General features: G+C 32.9%; 1 protein-coding gene across 1 annotated transcript; it reads right to left on the bottom strand.

Annotated features, from left to right (window-relative positions):
* Positions 1–710: 710 nt before the first annotated feature.
* LOC120205317 (receptor kinase-like protein Xa21) lies at positions 711–10,518 on the bottom strand. Its single transcript, XM_039205227.1, has 4 exons — positions 9,678–10,518; positions 9,270–9,563; positions 1,206–3,065; positions 711–1,066 (listed from the first exon to the last, which is right to left on the bottom strand). Exons 1-4 carry the CDS (start codon positions 10,516–10,518, stop codon positions 711–713), a joined length of 3,351 nt encoding a protein of 1,116 aa, XP_039061158.1.
* Positions 10,519–21,493: the final 10,975 nt, after the last annotated feature.

Genomic DNA, 21,493 nt, shown 5'->3' with positions numbered 1-21,493 from the left:
AATTTTTTTTTTATTTCGGGTCGGGTCGGGTCGGGTCGGGTTTCTAAGTCATATATTCGGGTCGGGTCGGGTGAAACATTAATTTTGTCGGGTCGGATCGGGTCACGGGTGGAGAACCCTTTCTTCTCGGGTCGGGTCGGGTGGCCCAAAAACCCGACCCGACCCGACCCATTGCCATCCCTAATTGACGTTACCTCCCACGAAGAACCGACACATTCTACACAAAAAAACCATCAAATACCGAATCGCATTCAACACCAAACACCACGCCTAACGGAGAAGCGCCAGAACCGATGGACAATTAAATACCGAATCCATACAACTATAAAATATTAGGAAAATATTAAAACAAAATTATAGAGTACTTATGAAATAAGCATGTAACTAAACAAATCCAAACTATCAAAGAAAATTATTTAATACCCCAAAGCTAACATAAATTCTAATTGATAGAAAAGTTTGTTGCTCTTTTGATTTGTGTCCATCTTGATTTTGCAATTGAAGCTTGAACTCCAGAGAGAGCCCTAATACATTAGAGCAACTGAGTGAGAAATACAGAGTAAATTAGTTTATTAATTTTCAGAATCTATGTGTGATACATATAGGAAAAGCATCATACACATGGATGTTATAATAATTAAAATGTTTAATGAATCTAAAATTAAGAGTGAATTAATAATCACAACCATACTCATTACTCACCATCTTTACTAAACATGTCCGATGTCGTTTAGAAACCTTTGTTTGATTTTCTTCAGCTCAACAACAACGTCTTTCATATCTTTTCTTTCTTCCGGTGAATCAGTTGAACAACCCAAAGCTAAGTCCATGATAGATGCAATACAATTTGCTTTAACAACAAAGTACTCATCCTCTCTTCTTAATATATTAGCATCTGCAATATCTATCAGTCCTCTACACAATGATCTTTTCACCCAATCTCTCATAGTCATTTCATCAGTAAAAAATTCATCAGTTGGCCTTTTCTTTGTGAAAGTTTCTATTAGGACAATCCCATAACTATAGACGTCACATTTTATAGAAACAATTCCTGCTGATCCGAATTCTGCATTTCAAGCACAATCAAAGAGCAGTTAATCCTTAATTATTTCTAAAATGCTTATCTCATTATATATATACGTACACATGAAATAATATAAAATGAAAAAAGGGAAAATGATCATAAAAAGAAGTAAAAAATTGACCTGGTGCCATATAGCCGATAGTTGCAAGAGTCACGGTTTGTCTCATTACATCTCCTTCTCCCAACAATTTGGCAATGCCAAAATCTCCCACATGTGCAACCATGTCTTCATCAAGTAGAATATTACTCGGTTTTAGGTCGCAATGAATTACAGGTGTTGGATGTCCAGTATGGAGATGTTCAAGAGCTGTTGCAACATCTATCATTATGTTCATCCTTTGTAGGATATCAAGAGAACAATTTTCAGAATGTAACCACTTCTCAAGGCTTCCATTAGACATGAAATCAAGCACCAAGGCTTTGAACTCAACATTAGAGCAGCAAGTAACGATCTTTACAAGATTCCGATGAATTATATTACGCAAAGCTTCACATTCAATGTCAAAGCTCCTAAATGCTCCTTCTATCTGCAAATTGAAGACTTTTATTGCTACTTCCATTCCATCTGAAAGCCTTCCTCTATATACATATCCAAAACTCCCTGAACCAAGTAAATTACTTTCCTCAAATTCATTGGCTGCTTGTGAAAGCTCAGCACGTGAAATTCTTCTCCATGTGTTCAAAATCGACGAGTCATCCTGAATTGGTAGAGTTGTACTCCTACTTTGGCGTTTTCTGTACATAATAGTTAAGACTATTAGTACAATGACAATCCCAAATGCAGGTAAGCCGTACCTTAAAGCATGCAATATCTTCTTGGAGTTTTTGTGGATGTTTTTCTTGCAAGGTGAGACTAGCAATCTTGGTTGACCACAAAGTGCATAATTGTTCATGAATGACGTGCTGGAAAAGTTTGGAAAACATCCATTGTCGGGAATTTCTCCTTCAAGTCTATTGAAAGACACATTAAAATATTTCAGATATGAAAGCTTTTCCAAAGACATGGGAATAGTTCCAGAGAGATTGTTATGGCTTAAATTCAAGAATTCCAAACTAATCAAACCACCGAGTGATTGGGGGATATGACCATGTAATTTATTATTAGATAAATCTAATGAAGCCAGAGTTAGAAGACCCCCAATTGAAGATGAGATATCACCGGTGAGCAGATTCCTTGATAAATTCAATTTCAATAGACTCCTCAGAACTCCAACATCAAGAGCATGAGAATTGTTGAAGTAATTCGATGACAAATCTAATATTAAGATATCTTTGAGATTCCACAAAGTTGAAGGTATTGGAGAAGTCAGTCTGTTGGAAGCCAAGCCAAGATACCTCAAAGAAGTCAAATTACCAAAACAAATGTGTATAGGTCCATGCAGCCGATTCATCAATAAAGTCAAGGCGTATAATCTCCCCAAACCACATATGCTTTGTGAGATGGGCCCTCGTAATTTATTAGAGGAAAGACGCAAAGCTTGGAGATTTCGCAGCCGTCCTATTGATGTGGGAATAGATCCACTCAACTGATTGCTTCCAAGCTGTAAAAACAATATACTGCTTAAGTTACCTATTTCCATAGGAATATTACCTTTAAGCTTACAATTGTAAGCCAAAAAGTTTTGAAGGGTTGACGAAAGGTTCCCAATATAAGTAGGAAGAAATCCTTTCAATGGATTTCCCGATACCCCTATATATGTCAAATTCCTACAATTAGCCAAAGAAGAAAGAAAGGTCCACTCATGAGTAGCAGATTCTGTGGTCAAATTATTGAATCCAATATTTAACCATTGAAGGTGTCTTAAGTTGCCAAGCGTATCTGGAATTGGGCCAGAGAAGAAGTTTTGCTGTAAATCTAGAACCTTGAGCATTGAAACATTGGAGATAGAGTTGGGAATGTTTCCGCTGAGTTTATTTGCCCGCAAAGTAAGCTTCTCAAGCTTTGGAATGTTGGTCATGGGAGGCAAGTTTCCTGTTAAAACTGCATCATTTAGTATATATATCAATTCAAACTAAACACTGAGATCCTAGCCAATCTTTACATTACTTTTTCAACTTAAAAAATTCATTAATTGAATGTCAAATTTACAAAATATTTACATAACCATTTTTATTTATTTATTTATATATTTATTTTGCTAAACTTTTTCAAATAAAAATAAAATTTGTGGACGAAGAAAAGCAAAGCATATATTAAATATATAAAAAAAATATTTTTTTAAAATGTCAATAATGATAATTATATTTTCTTTTTTATTTATTTATTTTAAATATAATTTTTAAACAAATATATGACAAATATTTTAAACATAATTTTAGTTTATTAATTTTAAGTGAATCATTTTTTTTATATTTTAAACAGTTTTCCCCCATTGAAACCTTCTAGATAATAGTAGTTATTTAATTTTATGAATTCATCTCAAGATTGCTATATAATTTTAACTTAATCAAAAATATGATTTTAAAATGTTAAGTTGATATAAAGTCATATAATTTAATTAGAATTTAATTTTAAAGTGATTATTATTTTTATTTTATAATTAAAAAGGCAAAAATGAATGATAAATAATAAATGGGTATAATTGTGAAGTGTTGAAGTTTGAGGTAAGGCTAGTAAAACACATGATAAAGTATGAAATTGAGTGTTTTCAGGGCAAAGTACACAAATGGTCCTCTAACTATAGCATATTATTTTATTAAGTCAATTGACTATTAAAAATTATAAAATGGTCATTTGACTTGTAACACCCCAATTTAGGGGCTAAATTTAAGAAAATATAAATTGGTGGATTTAATTTGGTATTTTGAAAGAAATAAGGGATTAAATTGTAAGATTTCAAAGTTGACAGACCGTTTTAAGAAGTGCAGGAAGTTCAGTGGCTAAACTCTTGGTTTAGCCATTTTTAATTATGAGATGTTATAAACCCCCCAAACTCCCGTATGTTTCTGGAAAATTTTCCAGTTTTCCTCTCCCGTTCTCCCTACTTCCAACTCCGATCTACTCGCCGTCCGACCTCCGATCGACGAGCCGAAACCACCATCGTGTTCGTTGTCAACCGAGGAACAAAACCCCTCAAACCTTTCGTCGTGAATCATCTCCGTTCGTCGTTAATTTCAGTCGGAAGTATCGTCGGTAATAACTCGGTTTTAGTTGGTTTTTCATCGATTCACAACGATCGGATCATCCGTTTACGAAACCTCCCGCACCATCGTGTTCCTTGTGCCGTTCCGAGTCCACCGGTGTCCTCCCTTTTCTCCGGCGGCGGCGGCGCGTGTGGAGGTGAAGCGGTTAAAGTTTTCGATTTGTTGAAATCGAGCTCTTCGCCGTTCAAAATTGTGAACCGAGCTTTGTAAGTATCTCGAAATCGCTCAAAATAATTTTTAGAAATTTTTCCGGGATTTTATCACTGTTCACGCGCCCCCACGCGCCGCCACTGCGCGTGGGGAAGGGAAAAGTGACCGGTTTGACCGGTTTTGAAACTGTTTTGACCGGTTTGACCGGTCACAACCCGACCCGACCCGTTGACCCGACCCGACCCGTTTACTCGACCCGTTGACCCGACCCGACCCGTTGACCCGACCCGTTGACCCGTTGACCTGTTGACCGTTGACCTGTTGACCGTTGACCGGAGTTGACCACTGTTGACCAAAACTTTGACCGGCTTTGATCGGGCATTAAACGACCTTTGACTTCGACCGAGTATACCTATCCTGACATTTTTCGACGTTCCAAATCCGATTCCGCTGTTCGTTTTTCGAAATTCGAACCTGAAGGTCTCGAAATTGCCGGTCAAACCCGTTGACTTTGATTTTGACCGAATATTCCAAATTTCTGAAAAGTCATATTTTATGCTTTCGACGTCCTGATTCCGAATCCGAAGTCCGTTTCACCAAATTCGAACCCGGTAAGCCGTCTTTCACTAATTTATCACCCGATTTGATCCGTTTATCGTAATTAAGCTTCGTTTCTGATATAATTTATGTTGATATGTATCTGAGGAATTATTGGAAGTTGAATTGAAGATCAAAGGCGTTCGAATGGAATTTTTTATGGTCGATCAGTATTGCACGAAAATCGAGGTAATACTTTACTACCTCTTTATGCTTTATGGAACATGTTGATATTGGTAAATGCATGAATAAGATAATGTTGGTCACTTTTGTGGAGTTGAATAATTTATTCACTCGATATAAATATGGTAGAAATTATGTAACTGAATACGGATCGAATGACTAATATAAGAGATTGAGGAATTGTTAGATTAAATTATAAGTTTGTGATTAGTGATAAAGAAATCAGCCCTGTATCTGCAACTTATAATTTATTTCATCAAAGGTTAAATGTTAAAAGTACTTGGATGAGAAATTGTGAGAATAATCTGGTAGGGTAAAATTACGAAAATACCCTTATGTTGTAAGATGATAAGAATTGTCCCTGGAAGTTGGTTAATAACTCTGAAAAGATATATTGATCTGGTAAAAACTATTGATGTGCATAAGAAATGCTAGTTTTGATTAGGAAATGCGGATAACCGGTTTTTAGTCTTATGAGGGTTTGTGAAGGATACTAGAAGTCTGTTAAGGGAATCATTTCAAGATCAGAGAGTGTTCAAGAAATCAATTAATCATAGGATCTCTAAATTATACTTATTTTCGTTAAGAGCTAATATCAAAATTTTCTGGTTAAGAAATTACGGAAATGCCCTTAAGAGGTAGAATAGTCTGAGTTGACTCGGAATGAGAAAATACTTAGAGGATTCGTACTTAACTCGATTAAGTACGGATTTAATTGTTAAGATCCCGACTTAGTACAAGAAAATTCTTGATATTCCGTTTGTAAAGTCTGAGAAGACACTTGACCTGAAAATATTCAAATAATGAGTAAATACTTGAAGAGTAATTTATCGGGGGTATTCTGCTATCAGAATTGTTCGAACGGACTGGAATAGATAATAAATTGGAATTAAATAATAAGATCGGATTGAGGAAAAAGATTGAAATACCGTGGATCTGTAAAATGGCCAAAATACCCCTATAATAGAAATGACCCAAGAATATCACCAAGCTCAGGAATGATTGGATATCCTCGAGCTCTGAAATGAATGGAATAAAACTGAACACCAAAAATGACCAAAATACCCTTATGGCCTATACTAAGTAAATGTCTTGGATTAATTAAGGAATCTAAGTAAGCATAGGTATTGGACTATCTTTAAAGGTAATGGAAAACAATTTAAGTGAGTAGATCAACCCTAAAGCTATGTCAATACCTGAATGATATAGATATTACTGGAACATGTGTTCGTCTTCTCAAGTTTGGCTCGATGATAAATTTTGGAAGTATTCAACTCAGCTCTAGATTGTATTCAGTACTAAGAATTGGACGTTTGTTCGACAATCAACCACGAAGACCAAATTGAATGGAATAGAAGTACAACATGTATCTGAAATTCAGGAACGTTTGAATTACTCTGGAAAATCCTGAAGTAACTGGAATAGAGATGACTGCTAAATGAAATAGGTAACTTCAATGACTGAGGATTTAGTAAGTGATTTGGACAAGTCTGGAAACTCTGATGAGTTTACGAAGTGTACAATTACAATAGGTTATGAACAAATTAATCAAGTACGTCAGCATTTCATGATATTGTGGAAGTGTGGAAATGAAATAAAGACATTGGAAGATCTATTCAACGATGATTCCGAAAATGGTCTATGGACAAGAATTGTGGTATTAAAGAGTAAATACCCTGGAATAACAATGAATTGACCAATCGACAGGCATTAGCTCTGGGAACTATTCATGTAAGAGTTGTCTGATAATCCGATCAACCGACATAGAATATAAATGTCCTGAACCTTCATTTCTTCCTTATCAGCTCAAGTCACATTATGAATAACTGATGATTCTGTCAGTTATTGAACTCTTTCAATAGTGATTCTGAATTCCGATATTCTATCTGTATACTAAAGATCCGTGTTCCCCTACTTGTTAAGATTATCCAATATCTTTGAATACTATCTGTAAATTCTGGTGTGTTCCCTACTCACATGAATATTTTACCTGATTTTCGATTTGATTTCTGATCTGATACTTGACATGGATTCTGATCTGATATCTGACATGGATTCTGATCTGATACTTGACTTGAATTCTGATCTGTTACTTGACCTGATTTCTGATATGATACTTGACCTGATTTATGTTTTGATTTTTGATATATCCGTTTACGGACGGACATATTTTACTTGGGGGGTAATATTGGAGGAAGTATACCTGGAGGCTCCTCGGCTATGTGCTCAGGGCCTTATTTACCGGTTCCTCGGCTGTGTGCTCAGGGCCAACTGGACTTGATAGTGGGTGTATGGTTCTGGGGAACCTACACAATTTGGACTTGTTGGATGGGGGTATATATATATATGTTTTAAAAAGATCTGAAAAGTTACATGGTTTTTGGGAACACACTAGAAAACCTGTTCTGATCTCCTGAACCTAGACATCCGAAATATTTCTATCTGAAATGAATATTATCTGTCACTACCTGCGATATCAATGAACCTCAGCTCAACCAAAGAAATCTGTAAATATCGGAATCAATAAGGAAAATACGTTTATCTGTATCTGCATGTTCATCAGCATCTTCTGGTAGTTCTGTATTACTGAGCTTTCCAAAGCTCACTCTATTACTCACCTTTTCAGGTTAAAAGAATTGTACCAGTGCATCTATTGACTTCAGTAAGGGAGTTCGTTCGGCGTTGTTACAGAGTATGGTACATGTGATTAGGGGGCATGTAATTGTATTTTGATTTATATACGAGTTTGGAAATCTGTTTTATTTTTAAATAGTGAAAACTGATTTTATAAGTTTACATGTTCTGATAAAAAGTTTTTAATTTTCCGCTATTTTTACAGTGGGTCGCTCCGGTGGCCCTAATGTGACTTCCCGGATCGGATCGGGCTACCCTTATCGGTCTGTGGGGGTTACATGACTATAGAATGTTACTTTGTTGAGTCCTTTGACTATTAAAAATTATAAAAGGATCATCTAACTATTCATTATATTCCAAACCCGTCCTTTTCCATTAAAAAAGTAACAATATTCTGAGTTGAACGTTAACCTACTGACTGTGATATGATAAAATATAATCTTATAATCTCAAATCACTATCATATTTCAGTCATCATGTTAACGTCCAACTTAGGCAATCACCAATTGTTTAACGAAAAAGGATGAGTTCGGACCATAATGAATAGTCAGATGACCATTTTGTAACTTTTAACAGTTGAAGTACTTAACAATACAACATTTTATAACCAAAGGATCATTTTTTGAACATCAAGTGCGGGACATAATTCCAATTAGATATTAATTATAGTTATTTTACTTCATTAGCAAGTTATATAACTTTTTACTATTACAAATTAGAGATACATACTATCGTCTTCTATAATCAATTACTTACTTTTATTATACATAATTTATCTTTATTTATAGTAATTTTTACTCATTTATTATGAATTAATAGTTTCTACAATGTATTGTCATTTACTATTATAGTCTTCTACTTTAATTTTTTTAAATGTATTGATATATTATCAATCTATTATGAATTAGGGTAAAGTATACAAATGGTTCCTTGACTATAGGATACTATTTTGTTGAGTCCTTTGAATATTAAAAGTTACAAGATGGTCCTCTAACTATAAGATATTACTTTATTGAGTTTCTTGACTGTTAAAAGTTATAAAATGATTACCTAACTATTCATTAGGTTCCAACTGGTCATTTTCCATTAAAAAAATGACAACAAATTGACCTGGACGTTAATTTGGTAATTGGGTTATGATAAAATCTGATTTCAGAATCTCAAACTACTATCATATCTCAGTCAGTATGTTAATGTCCAATTTAGACCGCCGTCAATTTTTTAACGGAAAAATATGAGTTTTGAACATAATGAATAGTTGGGTGACCATTTAGTAACTTTTAATAGTTGATGGACTCAACAAAGCAATATCTTATAGCCAGAGGACCTTTTTGTAACTTTTAATAGTCAAAGGATTCAACAAAGCAGTATTGTATAGTCGAAGGACCATTTGTGTACTTTACACTTATATATGACCAAAAAGGATGAAATAAATTAAATTAAAGTTTTGATAAGTATTAAAAAGGAAACAACATACCTTCTAAAATGTTGTCAGATAGAGAGATACTTCGGAGCGTGGTTGAATTCCAAATACTTGTTGGAATGATCCCTCCGAATTCATTTGAATCCAAATAAAGCTCTTCAAGTTTGGGAAGATGGTGACACAGATCATCAGGCAGAGTACCTGATAGACTATTGTTGGAGAGATCAATAAGCTTGAGAGAAGAAATGTTGAAGATACAAGTCGGAATTCGACCCGTAAGGCCTTCAATTACTTGAATATTTAGCATCTCCAAACTAACAAGATTACCAATTTCTTCAGGTATTTCACCTACAAAACATAGTTGAGACATCAAGGTGTTAACTAACCTTCATTGAGCCAAAGAAGTTTTACTTTGCAAAGTTTCAATACAAATAAAAAAGGAGTTGAAAAAGAAAACCATACCTTCTAAATTATTGCCTCCCAAATACAATTCTTTGAGCTGCGTCAGATTTCCAATGTTTCTTGGAATGGTCCCACTAAACTTATTAATAGACAAATACAACCATTGAAGGTTGCTGCATTTGCCTACACTTGATGGAATATTACCAGATAAATTATTCGCACTTAATAGAAGAATTTCAAGCTTGGGAAGATGGTGACAGAGATCTTCGGGCAAGCTTCCAGAAAGACTATTATGATCAACCCAAATCTCTTTTAAAGAGGTCATTCTGAAGATAGAAGATGGAACCTGACCAAATAGTCGATTGTATCCCAAGTTCAAGATCTCAAGATTGAACATGTTGACGAGTGTTTGAGGGATTGTACCTGTGAAATTATTATTTCTTATTTTCAACATTTTAACTCTGTGTAAGTTCCCAAGCCACGATGGGATTTCTCCATTAAGACCATTCAAGCTTAATCGAAGGACCTTCAAACGATGCAGGTGTCCCAATTCTTTAGGCAGGTGGCCATAGAAATGGTTGCCGCCCAAGTCGAGAGAAAGTAGAAATGAAAGATTCCCAATTTGGGGAGGGATGGTACCCGCAAGATTCAAGTTTCTAAGATTCAAAGCCACAACTCTTTCGTGGATGAGACCACAAGAAACCCCAACCCACTTGCAAACTGAAGTAGAGGTCTTCCAGCTGTTGGCCAATACATTTTGAGGATCCACAATTCCATCTTTAAACTGAACAAGTGCAAACTGATCAGTGGTGAGATTTCTGACAGTTATAGCTGATGAGCAAACTATGAAACATTGTACCCACAAAAGAGAAATTAAATGGAAGCAAGGATTGTACTTCATGATTATGAGAAGAAACAAGCCAAAGAGAAGAGAAAGTAGGAAGAGGGGATTTGAAGATGTAGTTGGATGATGAAAAAAAGAGCATGCTTAAATAGGTACAATTTCTGGTTTGAAATTTCTCATTCTCCCATGCATCCTTCTGCATACAATTCCAACTCAAATTAATTTAGAGTTTAATGATTTAATCATCAAATGAAATAACCAAATCATATTTATGGAAGACTCTCTCCAAGTGAAATAACCATATCATAATATCGTATTTTAAATCTATATAACATCTAAAACACAAAATAAAATATCACAGGATACAAATATTTATGATTCAAATATTGAAATATCTCAAAATTTACATGATAGAAATTATTAAAATATTAAAGTTTCTAAAAGTGTTACTTTAATTAGATAATACAAGAAAGGACAATTATATCGAGATAATTTGATTTAAATCTTATTTTGACGTTAAAATACACTAACAATATGAATGCAAAAAGACTGAATTTATTTCATTTTAGATATGATCATGACATCATATCTAAATGTAAATTAAAAGTTTATTCAAATTATTTTATTAATTTATATCTAAATAATATATACACATATATATGTGTGTGCACGAACCAAACAACCTCCATGGATAAGAGATTTGTTATTGTTCCTTCATGTCTCGAGTTTGAGTACTAAGTATGCAGAGATTTAAGCGTTCTTTGTCAAATAATTGAGTCTTCAAACAGATACTACATTTTATTTATATCAGATCTATAAAAAATAATATATATGATTACCAAAATATTATATATATATATATATAAAGTTATTAAAATTTATAATCTCATTAAGGGACTATAATGATAAACGTGAATACTCCGGTACTAGTCTTCGGCTCTCCAATGAGACTAACTTGTCAATTTTAACACTTGCAGGTCTGAGATTTGAGTTTAGAACTTAACCGTGGACTCGTTTTTCCACATTTGTCCCTTATAAGGGACATGACTTTTAAAAGTTGTTTAAAAATGTTCCCCCACGTGATCCACCACAAATCAAAACTTGTATATTTCGGTTATGAAAATTCTGTGCAGTGCATCCTTCTTCTACAATCAATTGACGAAGACAAATGAATTAGCATTACAAATATGAATTGATGAAGACGTTAAGACTTGGAGTCAAGTCACGAAATCAAAGCGAGAATGTCACAGTCATCATGGAATTGCTTTCCATAGGGGTACATCTTCTCGCTAAATTTCCAATTACATAACTGAATTTCTCAATCACAACTAATGCGTTCATCGTCAACTGATTTTAGACCTAAATCCAATGATAAAATTAAATTTTATCCTTCTATGCGGTTTTAAATTCGAATAGCTACGTTTTCAAAACAAATCTAAATAATTACTATCTTATAATCACTTTATACTATTTAAGAACAAACAAACATCAACTGTTTTTCTATTTTTTATCTACCTTGTTTTTTTAATTTTTTTAATCGGTAACAGTTTTAAATTAATATTTAAAGAAAGCAAAACACATTAACATGTGTTGTTTGCGGAAAAGTTACAGAATCGTTTAAATTGACCAAAGTCAACAAAACGACTAAAAATAAACGGAAAATAGAACACCAAACATCGACAAAATCATGAAAAAGAATCAATAACATCATTTAATGTCAAACATCACCATTCAACAAACTTGAGCTTTTATTAGATCGTAACAAAAATAAATAAATATCAAACACTTGAGATTAATGTTTCATAATCAATATATTATTTATGATGTAAATATATTATAAATTATATTAATAAATAAAAAATATTATTTACATATTAATATATAATATAAATATACTACAAATAATATTAATATATACTACTTTTATATGAGAAATATTTTATATTTAGAATATGATAAATAATATGAATATATATATATATATACATATATATATATATATATATATATATATATATATATATATATTATACGGTAAACTACATAAAGGACCATATAACTAAGAGTCAGGTGGCGAAATGACTAGCATTTTCAAATTTGCATCAATATGACCACTAAACTATATAAATGGTTTCAAATATAGCCACATGCAGGTAGAATTTAACAGAAGTGTTTACGTGACAGTTCATAAAATTTATATAACACAGGTCATTGTAAAGTTGCATATTCGTGACGTTGACACCCTACTTTGTTTTCTTTTATTTTGGTCACTACTTGTTTATGATTTGTTTCCTTGGATTTTCATTTAATGCAATTTGATCCTGGTTCTGTTTTTAATTTGTTTAATGCCTCAAGTTGAGCATTAACTTTAAAATCTTTTATTGTAGTCGTGTATTAAATTTATAGATTAAATCACCTAGATCTTAGAATACTCAATTAGATCACCAAGATTAACTTTAATTCTTAATTTTTAATTCTCCTAGATTTTAGAATAATCAATTAATCTAATTAACCTGCACATGCCTTAACCACTAAGCTAATTCTCACACTGATTTTAAATTACGCTTGTGAGTTCATGTATGTTAAAAAAATTAATTTAATTTTAAATATAATTTCATATATATATATATATATAATTATAAATAATATATTAGATTTTTAAACAATTTAAGTGTTATCATATTCTTAATTAGCCTAGATTTAAGTCCTCACTTGTCTATTTTTATTTATATCTTTAACTATAATATATAATATATAAAAAGGTAAACTACATAAATGACCACATAACTAAGGATCAAGTCACAAAATGACAATCGTTTTCAAATTTGTGTCAATATGGCCACTAAACTATTTAAATGTTTTTAATATAATCACTTGCCGTTAACATTTAACAGAAGTGTTTACGTGACAGTTAATAAAATTAGTATAATTAGGATGCGGGTCATTACAAAATGGTTGGGATTCATGAATTTGAGTTTGTAAGGTAAAGTTCGAATCATACCACCGTCACTCTTGGTGGGTAATCTGTAAATTCCTATATAAATCTCAATTGTGTCTTAGATATGCCCTGACCTAGACTGGGGAGTCACCATTGACCTAAACTTTTTTATAGTAAAAAATAAAATAAAATATTTAATTGATTTTTAAAAAACAATTGTAAAGCCTTATTTCATCAATAAAACTTTTTTTTTTATAAAAAAGAAGAATTCTCTTTCTTTCTCGGCTCTCTCTGCATAGGGCTTTGAAAAAGTTAGCAACTTTTACAAAACGCGCAACGACAGAAAAACAAAGCCAACAGAATTTATTGCAATTTCCTTGGAATTTATTCCAATCCACCCTGCTCTAGAACAGAAGTTTGCATTTTCAAACTCAACGTGTATTCTTCGTTGAATATTGGGTAAATTACGAGTTTAGCAGTTAAATATAAGTTTTGGTTCGTTTTAGTACATAAATTTTCATTTTTTTAAAAAAAAAACCTAAAGTTTAGTTTTTGTTTCATTTAGTATCATGTTCAAAATTTAACATTAAGTTTTGAAAAAAATCAAAAATTGAAGTACTAAAACAGATCAAAACTAATAGTTTAAGTACTAAACACGTTAATTTTTTAATGTTGTGATACTAAAATGAAATAAAAACTAAACATTAGATATAATTTTAAAAAAATGAAAATTTAAATACTAAAACAGACTAAAACTAATAGTTTAAGACTAAATGCATAGTTTAGCCTTAAATATTTTCTATCCCATCTTTCATTAGAGCATGTATGTTATTAGATAATTAATTGAAATTTTTAATTTATTATAAAGCCTTTTATTCACATCAACTATGATCTTAAATTTATTGAATAATTTTAGTGATTAAAAATAATATTAATTTTTTAAGGTATTAAATTCAAACAATTACATTTATAAATTATATGTACGTTATCAAATGATAAAAAAATTATAAATAAATATTATTTTATAATCTCTTCGTACTATTAAAAAAGTATGATACTATTCCATTTAAATTATTCACTTATTATTTATTTTTATTATCATCAATTCACTTAGATGAAAATTTCAAAAGATTATATTTTAAAAAATAAGTTAAAAAGTATTAGAAACTACACATTTAGTACTTAAATTATTAGTTTTAGTATGTTTTATTTTTGTTTCATTTTAGTATTCGCAACTTAACGCATTTAGTACCTAAACTTTAAAAAATTTAAAATTAATGTTTAATTTTGAACGAGGTACTAAAATGAAATAAAAATTAAACTTTAAGTGTGATTTTGAAAAAAATATTACAATTTAGGTGTTAAAGCATACCAAAATTGAAAATTTAGGTACTAAAACGTAATTTACCCTAAAAAGTATAAGTGAAGTTTCAATAATTAAAAAATATATATAAATTACACGAATCAAGCGACGTCGATGAAAAATAAATTGTCGTAATTCCTTGAGGTTTCGGGTTTAAGAACAAAAAAATATCATATGTGTAAATGTTAAATATCAAATGATTGAAAATTACTTTTAAACAGATACTCTTTTGTACTAAACCGAGATTAATAATATATATATGATTGGTAAAATGTATAACTGGCGCGATGAAAATTTTAAAATATAATGTAATCAAATTGACGGTTTAAATGGTTCTAACAATTGTGTACAGAAAAATCACCATATTAAAAAAATATTCATAGGTAAAAAAGCTTGGCAATTTGATAAAAAAATCACCATATTAAAAAAACTCTACTTATCAATCACCCTTTCCTAACTATTTCCCGATCTAACACTTTTTTTCAGGAGAGAGAAGGAGGCACACGGCAGAGGACGCACCTTAGTTGGGGGGGAGGCGCGTCGCATGAAACACGCCTTCGATGGGTTTTATGAATGGTGCGTCCTATGGAACATGCCTCCCTTGAATGGCGCATCATACGGAACGCTCCTCCCATGCTCGATGATTTTAGGTTTAGGATTTTATGTTAAAACAACTAGAGGGTTTTGTAATTGGTTTTAGGGTTTTTAGTGGTTTAGGGTGTTATATTTGTATGGTTTAGGGTTAAAATTGATTGTATGTTAGAATGTTTGTGTTTTTAAAGTAGGATAGAGTTAAAGTTGATTGTATGTTAGATTGTAAGAAATAAATGTTAAACATTTAATTGGAAAATTATATAGATAGACGAAAGGGTCATCTTGTAAAATAAACAAGTTGAAATCACATTAATTAAAACTAAAAGAAAATGAAATAACATAAGTTGAAACATTAGAAAATATGATTACATGAGTAGTAGACAACAATTACGTGATGATGAAAGAGATAGACAGTTTCTCCTATCGTGGTCGGAATTTCTGCAATGGCCACATCTTAAGTTTTATCTTGACGTCTCTCGAATATCCATATCGCAATGAATTCGAGTGGATTTTGGACGACTTGGTTCCTTTAATAAGTTCGGATCTGGTATAATTAGAAGCCAAGTCTGAACTTCATTTGGGTCTTTGTCATTACCTATGGGGAAAACTCATATTTATATACCTTGAATACTTGTGAAAGTTGACATACAAGATCCACATAACACTTATAGTCTTGAAGAGAAAATGAGCAAGCTGCTATGACATGGGAGCATGGATACTTCAAAGCTTGAAAAACCCACAGTCACAACATCTATCTCGTAGATTAACTCTGAAATAGTTACAGACATGTTGTTTGATGCTGCAACCTTTTGATGCAGATCTGCTACTAATCATGGGTAATAAACATGATCGTTTTGTATCTAAGTAAGAGCTTATCCCCCGAGCTTGGCAAAAAGTTAACCCAAACAAAAATACGTCACTTTAACCAAATCAGTTATTGGTAAATGACAGACCCCCTTTAAGGTTGAATTGATTACCTTAGCCAAGTTGGTTGTCATATGTCCATATTTATATCCACCATCGTATGCGTTTGTCCATTTTTCTTTGTTGATTTCACTGATGTAATTGTATCCATGTTCATTTTTTCCTTGAAATTCTTGAAGCATAACCTCAAACGTTTGAGGTGAGAGTTCGTAACCTAAGCGAAATGAAGTAGTTAGTATAAAAAATGAAAAAGAGTGAGAAATAAAATTGGAAAAATGTAACATACCCATGCGTATAATTAATTTTCGTTCATCATTCTTCTTATATATGTCATGATAGTTTGAATCAATATGTCGGATACAGAGACAATGTTGGATGTGTGGGGGTTCCACATTGGACCTAAAGAGTCCATTGCTTCTTTATTCCCAGCTCCTCGGTATGAAATGATACAAATATGTTCCCTCATGACAACATGTAATCGTAGATTTCTCAGGAAAAAAGCCCAAGACTTTGTATCTTCTCCTTCAACAAGGGCAAATACAATGAGAAGAATGTTATGATTACCATCTTAGACAACTGGCAATAATAAAACTTACTTGTATTTTCCGTACAAGAATGTACATCAATTTGGACAACGAGTTTACAATATTTCACTACATTAATGCATTGCGGGCAAGTCCAAAAAACACAGTGGAATTGGCATTGATCTCGAAGAACTCGATCATTATGGTAGGCATGGAGAGTTTCAAAATCAACTATTATCCCAGGATTCAGTCAGTGAACCAGTTAAACCAACTGGGTAGTTCGTTGTAAAATGAATCGCATTCGTCGTGTAGTTTTATAATGACATTATGTTTTTCCTTCTATTTATCAATCACCCTTTTCTAACTATTTCCCGATCTAACACTTTTTTTAAAGGAGAGAGAAGGAGGCACACGGCAGAGGACGCACCTTAGTCAGGGGGGAGGCGTGTCGCATAAAACACGCCTTCCATGGGTTTTATGAATGGTGCGTCCTATGGAACATGCCTCCCTTGAATGGCGCATCGTACGGAACGCTCCTCCCATGCTCGATGATTTTAGGTTTAGGATTTTATGTTAAAACAACTAGAGGGTTTTGTAATTGGTTTTAGGGTTTTTAGTGGTTTAGGGTGTTATATTTGTATGGTTTAGGGTTTTAAAGAAGTTTAGGGTTAAAATTGATTGTATGTTAGAATATTTGTGTTTTTAAAGTAGGATAGGGTTAAAGTTGATTGTATGTTAGATTGTAAGAAATAAACGTTAAACATTTAATTGAAAAATTATATAGATAGACGAAAGGGTCATCTTGTAAAATAAACAAGTTGAAATCACATTAATTAAAACTAAAAGAAAATGAAATAACATAAGTTGAAACATTAGAAAATATGATTACATGAGTAGTGGACAACAATTACGTGATAATGAAAGAGATAGACAGTTTCTCCTATCGTGGTCGGAATTTTTGCAATGGCCACATCTTAAGTTTTGTCTTGATGTCTCTCGAATATCCATATCGCAATGAATTCGATTGGATTTTGGACGATTTGGTTCCTTTAATAAGTTCGGATCTGGTATAATTAGAAGCCAAGTCTAAACCTCATTTGGGTCTTTGTCATTACCTATGGGGGAAACTCATATTTATATACCTTGAATACTTGTGAAAGTTGACATACGAGATCCACATAACAGTTATAGTCTTGACGAGAAAATGAGCAAGCTGCTATGACATGAGAGCATGGATACTTCAAAGCTTGAAAAAACCCACAGTCACAACATCTATCTCGTAGATTAACTCTGAAATAGTTAGATTCAATCTCTTGCAGAGGTCGTGTATTTTTGTAGTCCGAAATAATTATTGAGTGCGAGAAAAGTTTATTACGGACATGTTGTTTGATGCTGTAACCTTTTGATGCAGATCTGCTACTAATCGTGGATAATAAACATGATCGTTTTGTATCCAAGTAAGAGATTATCTCCCGAGCTTGGCAAAAAGTTAACCCAAACAAAAATATTTCATTTTAACCAAAGCAGTTATTGGTAAATGAAAGACCCCATTTAAGGTTGAATTGATTGCCTTAGCCAAGTTGGTTGTCATATGTCCATATTTATATCCACCATCGTATGAGTTTGTCCACTTTTCTTTGTTGATTTCACTGATGTAATTGTATCCATGTTCATTTTTTCCTTGTAATTCTTGAAGCATAACCTCAAACGTTTGAGTTTAGAGTTCGTAACCTAAGCGAAATGAAGTAGTTAGTATAAAAAAAATGAAAAAGAGTGAGAATGAAATTGGAAAAAATGTAACATACCCATGCGTATAATTAATTGTCGTTCATCATTCTTCTTATATCTGCCATGATAATTTGAATCAATATGTCAGATACAGAGACAATGTTGGATGTGTGGGCCACATTGGACCTAAAGAGTCCATTGCTGCTTTAATCCCAGCTCCTCGGTCTGAAATGGTACAAATATATTCCCTCATGATAACATGTAACCGTAGATTTCTCAGGAAAAAAGCCCAAGACTCTATATCTTCTCCTTCAACAAGGGCAAATGCAACGAGAAGAATGTTACGATTATCATCTTGAACAACTGGCAATAATAAAACTTACTTGTATTTTCCGTACAAGAATGTGCCATCAATTTGGACAACGAGTTTACAATATTTCACTACATTAATGCATTACGGGTAAGTCCAAAAAACACAGTGGAATTAGCATCGATCTTGAAGAACTCGATCATTATGGTAGGCATGGAGAGTTTCAAAATCAACTATTATCCCAGGATTCAGTTAGTGAACCAGGTTAAACCAACTGGGTATTTCGTTGTAAAATGAATCTCATTCGCCGTGTAGTTTTATAATGATATTCTATTTTTCCTGCCATACTTTTTTGTATGATACAGTGTACCCATATTAAGATTGTATTGTAGAAATCAACACTACAATAGGTATGTGGGAGCTTTCTTTGACCAAGGGCATGATGAATTGGAAAATCATGTTGGAGTCCAAGTTTGGATGGTCCTGGTTGATCCCCTATGCACAATATATATGTGGATCGTTGTATTTTGTTAGTTCCAATCTGTCGGCCTTTTTCTTATTTGAAACACGAACCATCCACTTACAACTGTTATCACGTTGGACACAATAACAATCATACTTTTAGGTGGTAGATCAATCAACTCTAGATTGAACTTAATTACGAATATTGTAATTCTTAATTACCATCACTGTTTTTTCTTTAGATGTGAACTCCATTCCACGATATAAATCACCATCATTAACTGATGAATGCCTCCCATAGTCTCCAATATAAGGAATATCAGGAAATTTTGGCCCATACATCGCATCATAGTCAGCTTCATACATGTGTGTTGGAGGTTCTCGTATTATACCATATATGTAGGAACTTCATTCACATCATCATCATAGTTCATGTTGAATTGTGGTGACTCGGGTTCAATGAATAATCTAGTTTCAGCACCATCTACTCCTGGCTCATGAAGAGGTTATTGTGGAGGAAATGAGGGTTCTTCAGTGACTCCGATGTTTAGTTCGAACAAGTTCATAGATGAATGCCTTCCTCTGAAACTTTAAGGGATGTCACCATATGGGTTAATGAATTGAGTGTGGTGTGGAAGGCATTGCCATATCGAGGTCAAAGATACTGGCAGATGAATGTCTCCCCATAGAACTAGAAGGCATCTCCATATTGAGGTCGAAAAAAATGCCAGATGAATGTCTTCCCCTGGAATTTTATGGTATGCTAACAGGAGGTGGGTTAGCCATTAATGACATGAAATCATTACAGATTGTTTGAGTTGAAATGTCAACTTGATCAACTGGTTTATGTAAGCCATAGTGGGAGGATAAAGACATACCCCGAACTGGATACATGTAAACAAAAGTGGCATACATTTCTGTAATAGAGTTTGAATTTTGACTGGAAGCATCAACCATCATAGTAACATCGTCATCGTTTGAGAGATTGAATAATATATATGTTAACGAAAAAAATTCAGTAAGAAATCTATACTACAATATAGCCAGTCTTCTATTGTTTCCAACACGAGTCTTCCTTGAGATTTTTGTGATTAAATCGTGAATAATGATGTTTCTCCTGAAGGATAAAAGGATATAATGATATGATAGGAAAACAACCCTGTATTCATCTTCACCAATTTCTCCATTATAGTAAACAACAGTTGAAATAGGAGTCATTTTCTTATTTTGAGAGTTTGAGAGTTTCAAAGTTTGAAAGTTTACACATTTGAGAGTTTGAGATTTCAAAGATACTTAGTTTTAGGATTGAAGAGTTTAAGAGATTGAGGGTCGGGGAACAATTCATGTCAATTATGTGAAATGGCAGAGATTCTCTGAATAATAATGAAATATGTGTCTTTCATTTCGGATGGGATGAAACATTATGACATAACAGAGATTCTATTAATAATAATGTAAAACACTTCCCCTGAAACGCGTCTTTCATTTCAGATGGGATGGAACACCATGACATAATAGAGATTCTCTAAATAAAACATTATGACATGAAAGAGATTCTCTAAATAATAATAGAAAATGTTTCCTCTCGAACACACCTCTCATTTCATATGGGACAGAACACTATGACATGACAGAGATTCTCTAAATAATAATGGAAAACGTTCCCCTGGAACACGCCTTTCATTTCGGATGGGATGGAACACTATGACATGACAGAGATTTTCTAAATAATAGAAAACACTAAGACACGACAGAGATTCTCTGGAATGCACCTTTCTTTTTCTTCATATTTTATCTTATCGAGCATCAGACACTATATATATGAGAGATGAAGCAAATGGTCCTCAGTAGTTAAAAGGTCACATTTTGGGACCTTTTCACTTACGTTATTGAGTGTCTAATAGCTCATTTAGGACCATGTAGATGCATTTAGAAGCATTTAGTTGCATGTGGTGGAATTCAGTTTGTCACGGCGTTTTATTTTTAAAACGATGCTGCCTTATGGGAAAGGTGCTTGTTTGAAGATGTGCATGAATTGAAAGCAAGGAGAAGAGGAAAGAAAATATCGTGACATAAGGAGATTGCTGAGCAAAATGAAATTGTCAAGTTCAACCGACATTTCGAAAGCGCTTAAAGTGCGAGAAGATATTTTTAAAGCCAGCTGTCTCCGACTTTTCGAGAGCTCTGCC

This window comes from Hibiscus syriacus, unplaced genomic scaffold (genome assembly GCF_006381635.1).
Source record: "Hibiscus syriacus cultivar Baekdansim isolate YM2019G1 unplaced genomic scaffold, ASM638163v2 tig00012370_pilon, whole genome shotgun sequence".
Taxonomy (NCBI): domain Eukaryota; kingdom Viridiplantae; phylum Streptophyta; class Magnoliopsida; order Malvales; family Malvaceae; genus Hibiscus; species Hibiscus syriacus.
The sequence above is the reverse complement of the archived record's forward strand: the minus strand, read 5'-3'. Positions and strand labels throughout refer to the sequence as shown.

Excerpts from the sequence above, each read along its gene's own strand:
- LOC120205317 (XM_039205227.1), bottom strand. The coding sequence starts at position 10,518 with ATGAAGTACAATCCTTGCTTCCATTTAATTTCTCTTTTGTGGGTACAA. Across the intron at positions 9,564-9,677 it reads GGGAGGCAATAATTTAGAAG|GTGAAATACCTGAAGAAATT; the intron begins GTATGGTTTTCT and ends TATGTTTTGTAG. Across the intron at positions 3,066-9,269 it reads ATCTGACAACATTTTAGAAG|TTTTAACAGGAAACTTGCCT; the intron begins GTATGTTGTTTC and ends TAAATGATGCAG.